Source organism: Lactuca saligna, chromosome 9, assembly GCF_052625555.1.
Source record: "Lactuca saligna cultivar CGN05327 chromosome 9, ASM5262555v1, whole genome shotgun sequence".
NCBI lineage: Eukaryota > Viridiplantae > Streptophyta > Magnoliopsida > Asterales > Asteraceae > Lactuca > Lactuca saligna.
The window spans coordinates 26,199,550-26,210,064 of record NC_136425.1 but is presented as its reverse complement, the minus strand read 5'-3'; the positions used below and the strand labels follow the sequence as shown (position 1 = coordinate 26,210,064).

The 10,515-nt window shown below is 40.6% G+C and overlaps 1 protein-coding gene across 1 annotated transcript; it reads right to left on the bottom strand.

The window, feature by feature from the left end:
* Window positions 1-1,484: 1,484 nt before the first annotated feature.
* LOC145016117 (uncharacterized) lies at window positions 1,485-1,895 on the bottom strand. Its single transcript, XM_078974530.1, has one exon. The coding sequence runs from the start codon at window positions 1,893-1,895 to the stop codon at window positions 1,485-1,487; it is 411 nt and encodes a 136-aa protein (XP_078830656.1).
* Between the last annotated feature and the right edge of the window lie 8,620 nt (window positions 1,896-10,515).

Genomic DNA, 10,515 nt, shown 5'->3' with positions numbered 1-10,515 from the left:
TATATATATATATATATATATATATATATATATATATATATATATATAGTTTGTGTTTAGTATAGCCAAGAATTTAGGTAGAGTAACACTAGGTACTAAGCTTATCCAAAGGTGGCTATAACAACGAGTTTCGGCGTTTCCTGGAAACTGGTCAACGTGATTAGTAGGTATGATCTTATCTATCATAGTGGTTCAACATAACAACTAGGCATAATATTAGCTAAAGAGTTTGGGCAAGTAACTACTGGCCTAATATTATCGTAATGCTATGGGCATAATTATATAACTATAATTAGTGATAACTACGTAAAGTTGTAATTTAGACATGTACCCCCTCCTCCCGTTAAGAGTTGAAAATGGATCGTGAACTCACCTATGAGTTTGAAAACGTTGGTTTAGGGTAGAAACAACAAGTTAGCGCTTCGAGAGGCATAAATGCCCGTGAATCACATCGTGCCACGTGTCCTCATCCCAGTATGCCACATCATCCCGTATCTCGACACAATTAGGTGTCAGTGCGCATGGCGCACCATGCGTAACGGTAAAACTTAAACTTTAAAATTTTGTAACTCTCGTATACGAACTTCGTTCTCAACAACTCTTATATATTCATGTAGGTATCGTCATTCTCTACAATTTTCCTGTTGGTCGTTTTTGTCTAGTTTTGACTTTCATTTTTCGACGTGTTTTTATTAATGTTATAATCTTATAAAAATCAAAACTCTCACACATGATGTCCGTTTTAGGCGTTCCTTGCCTCATAATACTTATTTTAAGTAGTACTACGATTGTCTAGTTGGTGACTTTCTCCAAAAGTCAACCAATCTCTTTGTAGTTTTTGTCGTTGTAATTTTTTAATTATGGTAAATATAAACTTATGTCTCTGGAACCGCGGTAGCTTAAGGAGTCTAAATATGCTAACATGCTCTCAAAGTGACGCGGCTTTTTGCACATTTATTTTTGAGCCTAATGGTTGACGTAATTAAGGATGAAAATTTCAAATATATTAAAATATATCAGGTGGTTACAAGGTTCTCCTTATTACATTCTTATGTCCTATCGTTAAGTGTTAGCGGCTTTTGGTGACATATTCTCTAGGTTATCACATCCTCCCCCGTTAAAAGAAATTTTGTCTTGAAATTTAGCATGTAGTTGGGGGGTTCTCAAATAAATTTGGATACTTGCTCCTCATTTGATCTTGACGTTCCCATGTGTACTCCGGTCCTCACCTAGAGGTCGATTGTACATTGACTATGTGAATGCGACTTTGCTTCGTGATCCATGATCTCGATTGGCTCCTCTACGAAATTGAGTTTCATGTCGATCTGGATCTCACTGAGAGTTAAAAATAGCGTGCATTCTAAGAGACATTTCTTAAGGTTCGAAACGTGGAAGACAATGTGTACGTTGTTGAGCTCTTGGGGTAGAGCGAGTCGGTAGGCTACTCAACCTATTCTGGAAAGGATCTCAAAAGTTCCTATGTATCATGGATTGAGTTTGCTTCTCTTTCCAAATCTTATAACTCCTTTCCAAGGACATACTCTTAGCATGACTCTATCCCCAACTTGAAATTCAAGTGATTTTGGTCGACAACCGACGTATTTCTTCTGAAGATCACGAGCTGTTCTCAACCTTTCCTTTATCTTCACGATCTTCTCAGTAACCTCGTGAATAATCTCAGGTCCATTTAGAAACGTGTTTACAAAATGCTTCTTTGGTAGTTGGGTGTCCCCAAATTCTGCCCAACACAATGGTGAACGACACTTTCTCCCATAAAGTGCTTCGAACGGTGCAACCTTGATGGTCGTGTGATAACTATTGTTATAGGAAAATTCATCTAATGGTAGGTGAACATCCCATGCATCTCCAAAGTCTATCGCAAATGCTTTGAGCATATCATTTAGGGTTTGTATGGTCCTCTCGCTTTGACCATCTGTCTATGGGTGATAGGTGGTACTTATATCGAGCCAAGTTCATAATGCTCGTTGCATTGATTGTCATAACTGAGACGTAAATTGACTGTATCTGTCCGAAATTATCGATGTAGGTACGCCATGTAGCCACACTATTTCCTTGACATAAATCTTGGCCAACTTCTCCATTTTATCCGTTTCCTTAATGGGTAGGAAATGGACAGACTTTTTCAGACGATCAATTACTACCCAAATCGTGTCAAAACTGCTAGGCGTCTTGGGTAGGTTCGTGATGAAGTCCATGGCAACTTTCTCCCGTTTCCATTTGGGAATTTCAAGTTGTTGTAGTAGAGCTGATGGTTTCTGGTATTCGGCTTTGACCTTAGTGTAGGTTAAGCACTTCCTCACATAGGTGGCGATATCTGCCTTTAAGTTCGGCCACCAATACCTATTTTTTTAGGTCAAGATACATCTTATTAGATCCCGGGTGAACTGAGTATCTTGTTTTGTGAGCTTCATCTAGTACCAGAATCCTGATGTCACCAAATTTTGGTACCCATATTTGTTCCATGAAACACAAGGTTCCATTTTCTATGGACTCGAATTGCTTCTCCATGCCTCGTAGTCCTTCTTCTGCCTTTTTCTCCTCTTTGAGTGCCTCTACTTGGGATTATTGAATTTAGACATGAAGGTTTAACTGAATTTTTAGGATGAACGCTTTTACTCTGCAAGGTTTGACTCATTCATTTCTAGTTAGGGCATCATCCATTACGTTAGCTTTTCCTGGGTGGAATTGAATTTCAAACTCCTAGTCATTCAGCAGATCAATCCATCTTCGTTGTCTCATTTTAAGTTCCTTTTGGTTGAAGATGTGCTGAAGACTCTTGTGGTCCGAGTATATGACATACTTTGTGCCATACAAGTAGTGTCACCAAATCTTTAAGGAAAAAACTATAACTCCCAATTCCAGGTCATGGGTGGTGTAATTATTCTCGTGAGTCTTAAGTTGGCACGAGGTGTAAGCGATCACTTTGTATCTTTTCATGAGTACACATCCCACGCCCTCATGTGATGCGTTGCAATAGGAGACAAAATCTTTGGTTCCGCCCGGAAGTGAAAGAATTGGCACACTACACAACATGTGTTTCATCTTTTGAAACGCAAATTATTGGTGTTCTTTCCATTCAAACGCTATATCCTTATGTGTAAGCATAGTGAGAGGTTTTCCTATTTTTGAAAATTTTTCTATAAATCTCCTATAATATCCTACCAATCTTAGAAATTGACTCACCTTTGTTGGCATCGTGGGTGCTTCCCAATTCTTAATGGCCTTAATCTTGGAAGGGTCTACGTGAATTCCTTTATCACTGACCATGTGTCCTAGAAAATGTACTTATCTGATCTAAAACTCAAACTTCGAGAATTTTGAGTATAATTTCTCATTCCTTAACAACTCCAAAATGATTCGAAGGTGTTGACCATGCTCTTCCTCTTTTCGCGAGTATATCAATATATCATCGATGAATACTAACACAAATTTATCATGGCAGGGTTTACAAAAACGGTTCATTAGATCCATGAAGACTGCTTAGGAGTTAGTTAATCCAAAAGGCATAACTAGGAACTCGTAGTGGCCATAAGGAGTTCAGAATGCCATCTTCATAATGTCTTCTTCTTGCACTCAAAGTTGATGGTAACCAGACCTCAAATCAATCTTTGAATTGAAGATAGACCCTTGAAGTTGATCAAAAAAATCGCCAATCCTTAGGAGTGGATATCTATTCTTTATCGCCAACTTATTCAACTGTAGGTAGTCGATGCACATTCTGAAGGTTCCGTCCTTCTTTATGACGAATAACACAGGGGATCCCCATGGTGAGAAACTCGGTCTTATAAACCCTTTATCCAAAAGCTCATGGAGTTTACCAGATAACTCTTAATTTTCAAAGGGGCCAATCTGTTGGGTGATTTTTCTACTGGAGCTACCTTTGGGACTAGGTCAATTCAAGATTCAACTTCGCGAATTGGCGGTAGTTAGGGCAAGTTCTCTGGAAATACATCGGGAAAATCACATACTTGGGGTATGTCCTTGATTTACTTCTTCTCGCCCCTCTTATCTATGATATATGCCAATAAGGCATAATACTTCTTGTGAAGGTACTTTTGCTCCTTCATGAAGGAGATTATTCTAAGACCCTTGTTGGTCTTATCTCCGTAGATTATTAGAAATTCCTTGTTGGGTGACGTAGTCGAACAAATTTGTCGTAGCATAAGATTTCTGCTCGATGCGGTGATAACCAATCCATGACGTTTATGACTACAAAGCTACTATTGGTCATAGATATGAGGTTGATGTGAAAGGAGTGGTTATTGAGAGTTAAAAGGCAATTTTCTAGTATTTCCTGAGTACTAGTGGATTTTGTGACATTCCCAAAATCACGGCCAGAAAAGACCGGTTTTGTTTATGCTTTGTTTCAAAATCAAAGTAACCTTTTAATAAAAGAGTTGCGGAATTTGTCCCAAAACAATAATATGATAAAGAGTTATCAAAAGCATTTCCTTAGAAATGTATTTCGTTAAAAGGCTTGGGATGTCATGTTCGATATAGTACATAAGTATAAACAATACAATATAAGCCTTACTACATTATTTCATATCTACAGGCCTATATCTGTAATCCCTCATCCCAACACATCACAACTATGCTCGAGCGCCAATACCTGTAATACATAAAACTGAGTGGGTCAGGCTTGAGAGCCTGGTGAGCACATAGGGTTTTCAACCCACAATAAATAAGTCTATTAATTTCATCTACCAACAATAACTCGATAACCCGTTCCCGTTATCCTCACATTACGTCCCTAAACACCTATCATAAGGGACCTATCCTAAGGATCATCATCGGGATGGACACTACTGCTAAGGGGGTTCCTCAGCAATAAATGTCCTAAAGGTAACCATGAGGGGGGTGGAGTACACCAGTGAATACATCGTTCACAAACACCTACAAGTTGCGAGCCTGCCAGCGTTCCACTGGACTGTCTAGAAGAGTCTGTGGTCGTCATCTATACTCCGCTAGATAACTGGATCAACAACAACAACATCGAGGCCTCTCATCATTTTATCACACATCGTCTTATTACATCTACCCATGTTTTACCCCAACATTGTTGTAGATATAAAATACATATACATTTTAAATCATTTAAAAATTGTATAAAAACATTCATCCAGCATAGATAGCAAGTATACAGATAATATGAACACATAGCACGTAATATATAAAATACTTCATATCTATGTGTAAGATGAAAGTAACTATGCACTCACCTGAAAAGGTGGTGATTCCGAACTCAGACAGCACTTCGCTTCTTAAAAATAATTTCATTCGACGAAACTTAGTATTATTACCATTAGAGTTTAGTCTATTATTTTCCGAGACTAATTAATAGTCTAGCTATTATTACTAATATATAAGCATTAAAAAAATACTTATATAACCCACAATAATAGCCCAAGTGTTTATTATAAGTTCCTAATAGCGTTACTATAATTAAATAAAAGCTATATTAAAAATAGCGTAGGCGTAGCTCACTTAAAGCGGGTTTTATAGAAAACCAGACTTTGCTTGGAGCAGCATTTCCGAGCTGAAAAGCTCTTCTTCTCGGAGCCTTCGAGCACTCCGGGGATTCCGCCTCGTGCTAGGGAGGTTCCGTAGGCTTTTCGGGGGATTTCGGGGCTAGAGAGAGGTTGTAGAGAGAGAGAGAGAGAGAGTAAAGGTGTGAAGAAAATGAGGGTCGGATAGGTTCTATTTATAGGGTGAAAACTGGCTAAACTTGGTGCCCATGTCATCATCTAGTGGCAAGACTTGGGGAGAAAGCAATGGTCAAGATTGTGCCACATCACCCATTTTCGCACAGCACACTTCCGACTTCTAAAATCCGTAACTTTCACATACGACCTCCTTTTTTGAAGTTCTTTATATCCACACATAGTTAATAATAAGATCTAAAACTTTTATTTTGACTCCGTCGGCTAATTCTCGACCGATCTTAAATTTAACAGTACAAGGAGATTATAATGTTAAACGTCCGCGTAAAATTCATAACTTCTACATACGGACTCTGTTTTCGTCTGTCTTTTTACTATTGATTTCCTATTAATAAGATATTCAACTCTCATTTAGGTCGCATAAGCCAAAAACCGCTCGAACTAAAATTCGAGTTTCGGGCCCTACACTACTAAGCCGAATCTTAGAAAAATCATAACATCCTCATACAAAGTCAGATTTGGGCGTTCTTTTTATGGATGTTCTCGGTTTAACATATACTACAACTTTGGTTTAGTTCACTAAGGCTAAAAAGTCATTCATCGTAAATTCACTATTTACGTCTCCCGGTGCCGTGCCGGTTTTGCCGTAAAACTTCGGTGAGCCATAACTTCTTCGTTATAACTCGGATTTTGGCGTTCTCTATATTCCCAGAATCCTTGTTTCGACCACTACAACTTTATATAAAGATATCGTGCTTATCTCATACTTTAATTTTGACGCTTATTTTTATTCTTTATTAATTATACATTTATAATTAAATAATAAGCACATAAATACACATAATTCACATAATACTCAAATATTTCATCTTTATTACTTCAAAAAGAGTTACAATAGTTGACCTAGACTATTACATTGTCTAAAAATGCTTAGCCCCGAAACCTGGGCGTTACAGATTCTCCGTTGTCCATTTCTACTATATAAGGTTCATCTAATGTCCAAGATTTATGGATTAAAAGTTTTCTAAACTTAGGTATATTGAAACTTCTTTCAACACCGGAATCAAAGAGTATAGATTCATATAAACCGTTAACAGGAAATGTACCTATCACGATGGTGGGGTCCTAAATGACGTCCTTTATGCCAATCACGAATGCTCTTCCTATAACGTTTCCTCCCTCGTTCCTCAGATTTTGTCAGTTCCTTCTGATGTGCCTAATAATTCCACATTCAAAGTAGGCTCAATTATCTGGCAAAACAACCATGCCTTGGTTGGTTGTAATCATAGGAGCAGTAGCGTGCTAGCGAAAATATTTCTCGGTATGCCCCCTGCGATTACACCTGTTAATGTGCATGTAGTTTCCAGAGTGGTGGAAGTGACGTCAATGGCACTTCAGGTGCTTTCCCGTATACTGTCCTTGTGATGCAAGAGCTACAACTACTGTCAGGGACAAACTGATATTGTAAGCCCTAATAGTCTCATGTGTCTTGTTGACTTGTTGGGAGATTGCTTAGAGGAACCCTTGAATCCGTTCCCAGATTTTTGCTTTCATTCGCTCGATCTGATCCGTATTCCCATAGGGGATGTTTGCGTGATTATAGCCATGGATTGGCTGAGCCGGTTTGGTGCTATGATATATTATGAGGGCTAGCAACTGGTAGTTCGAACCCCAAGTAGGGGAGAACTGGTTATCTATGGAGAGGGCACCAGGATGGGTTTAGGGTTTTGTTCAGGGCTCGTCAGTATGTTCAGCATGGGTGTACGGGCTACTTGGCTTATATGGTGGATACGTGTGTTGGGGATCATATTTCAGTTTTAGAGGTCCCGGTTGTCAGGGAGTTTGCATATGTATTCCTGGAGGAATTTCTCGGTATGCCTCTCGAGAGGCAGGTTGAGTTCAGGAACAACCCTGTGCTAGGTGCGACCCTGATTCCCAAGGCGATGTATCGTTTGGCACCGCCTGAGATGCAAGAGTTGTCATCTCAGTTGCAGGAGTTGCTAGGCAAGCAGTTCAATAGACCGAACATTTCTCCATGGGGAGCACCGATATTGTTCGTCCGGAAGAAGGATGGTTCACACTGGATTTATATTGATTACCGGGAATTTAACAAGTTAATGGTGAAGAACCATTATCCCTTAGAGAGGATTAATGACCTCTTCGATTAATTGCATGGTGCATCTTGGTTCTCCAAGATATATCTTAGTTCTGGGTATGATCAGGTTAGAGTGAGAGAGGAGGAACTGGGGAAGACCGCGTTCCAGACTCGTTATGGGCATTATGAGTTCGTGGTGATTATATTTGGGCTCACTAATGTGCCTGCAGTGTTCATGGATTTGATGAATCGGGTATGCAGGCCAATGCTCGATTGTTCTGTTATTGTGTTTATCGATGATATCTTGGTATATTCCAAGACTAGAGAGTAGCATGAGGAGCATCTTCACGAGCTTTTAGGGGTTTTGATGCAAGCAATGCTCTATGCCAAGTTCTCAAAGTGTGATTTCTGATTACGAGAGGTCTAGTTCCTTGGGCACATTGTTAACCAAGATGGGATTCTGGTCAATTCGACCAAAATCGAGGCCATAATGCAGTGGGAGTTTCTGAAGTCTCCTTCAGATAGCTGGAGCTTCTTGGGTTTGGCACGAAACTATCGAAGATTCATTCAGGATTTCTCCAGGATTGTGGTAATCCTTACTCGTCTGACAAGGAAGGAGTGGATTTCTGATGGGGCCCTTATCAACAATCGTCATTTGAGACCTTTCGAAAGAAGTTGTGTGAGTCCCCGGTTTTGACTCTCCCGGGGGGAATTGGGGATTTCGTGGTATTCTGTGATGCTTCCATCACTAGTTTGGGGGCAGTCCTCATGCAAAGAGGATAGGTGATAGTTTATGCTTCGCGACAAATAAAGTTGCATGAGACACGATATCCCACCCATGAACTACATTTGGGGGAGTGTTTTTTTCCTCAAGATTTGGAGACACTATCTTTATGGGGTCCGTTGTGCTATATACACGGATCACAAGAGTATGAGGCATATTATGGATCAGTCGAACCTAAACATGAGGTAGCGTAGGTGGCTGGACGTAGTCAAGGATTATGACTGCGAAATCCTTTACCATCCGGGTAAAGCAAATAGGGTGGTGGATGCTTTGAGCCGCAAGTCGGCTGGATCTTCAGATAGGGACATGTTTATGAGGATATTGGTGGATCCCCCTCTTTTAGGCTGGATCAGGGAGGCTTGATCCCAGGGTGTTTGGAAAGAGAATTGGAAGAAAGAGAAGACCAGGGGTGAGATTGAGAGATTTTTCACGGATGGTCATGGGTTGTTGACCCGATGTGGTTGGGTCTGGGTTTCGATGTCTGGTAAGGTTAGACATATTGTGTTAGAGGAGGCTCATAAGTCTCGTTTTTCTATTCATCCAGGGGCCACCAAGATGTATTGGGATTTGAGATTGAGTTATTGATGGCCATGTATGAAGAGAGAGATAGCCTGGTATGTTAAGAGATGCATGACCTGTAGGATGGTCAAGGCTGAGCATCAGAGGACGCATGGCAAGCTGCAACCTCTGTAGGTTCCCATGTGGAAATGGGAACTAATTTCGATGGATTTTACCCACAAGTTTCTGAAGACGACAAAGAGTTTTGATGTTATATGGGTCATCGTGGATCAATTGACAAAGATTCCCCACTTTCTGGAAATCCAGGAGAGTTCTTCAGTGGAGAATGTAACGACCAAAAATTTAAACATAATTTAAACTTTTCAAAAACAATCCATTTTTAATAACGTTATTACAAAAAGGTTTTCAATACATTTATTATCAGAATATTCCCATAATCATGCCATAAACATAAACACGAGGAGCGGTACGATCACGCCTTCGCCTTGCCACGGTCTCCTGAAGAACCTGAAAACATTTAAACCACAACTGTAAGCCCGAAAGCTTAGTGAGATACCCCCAAAATACCAACCACATATACGCCCTTCCAGGCTACGACCTTCCAGTCCAAAACATATTTCCTTCCGGCTCATAACATAAATAGCATACATAACATAACTAAACATAGAACAGCCATGCATATCGGTCTACTGTGTGACTGGTCCGCCGTATCGGCCTTCAGTCCACCCTCCGTGTCTAGTCATGTCCTTCGAGTCTGGAGTGTGTTTGGTCCGCTCGCACCGGGCCTTCAACCTACCTGGTCCACTCTCTGAGTCTACAGTATGACTGGTCCGCCCGCATCGGGCCTTCAGTTGGCCTGGTCCACTCTCCTAGCCTCGACACATCTGGTCCGCCCTCGTGGGGCCTACAGCCTATCCGAACCGCTCGCTGGGCCTTTGGAACAACCGGTCCGCCCTGGGTATCTTGGCCTACAGCACAAAGCAGGACCCGCATCAACCCAACTCCAGTCCAAACAACCATGTGCACATAACATACAATCATATAACAGTCATAGTCCACAAACCGATCAAGCAGATCACATAACATATCATTACCCTAACCAGGATATCGACCTAACCGGTCACTAGCATAGCATCACTCTACATATCGGGAAATCGACCTTAACCAGGTCTCTAGCATACACCATCCTAGCTACCAAGATGCAGACATATCAAGCAATAACATAACAACCATATCCGAATCTCAATCCAATAAAGGGCCGGCCTTGGTGCCTTAGACCCTGTCGATATAGTGAGGATAACTCACCTCGCGAATGCCGATACTCTAAACCGAAGAAGCAGACTCTCGAATCACCAACTCACCGCAAATCCCGAACTAAACCACAACTGTAAGCCCGAAAGCTTAGTGACAAAACTGGTTTGATAATGAAGCAA

What these genes read in the sequence shown, in the direction of transcription:
- LOC145016117 (XM_078974530.1), bottom strand. Translation starts at nt 1,895, where the DNA reads ATGCTCAAAGCATTTGCGATAGACTTTGGAGATGCATGGGATGTTCAC.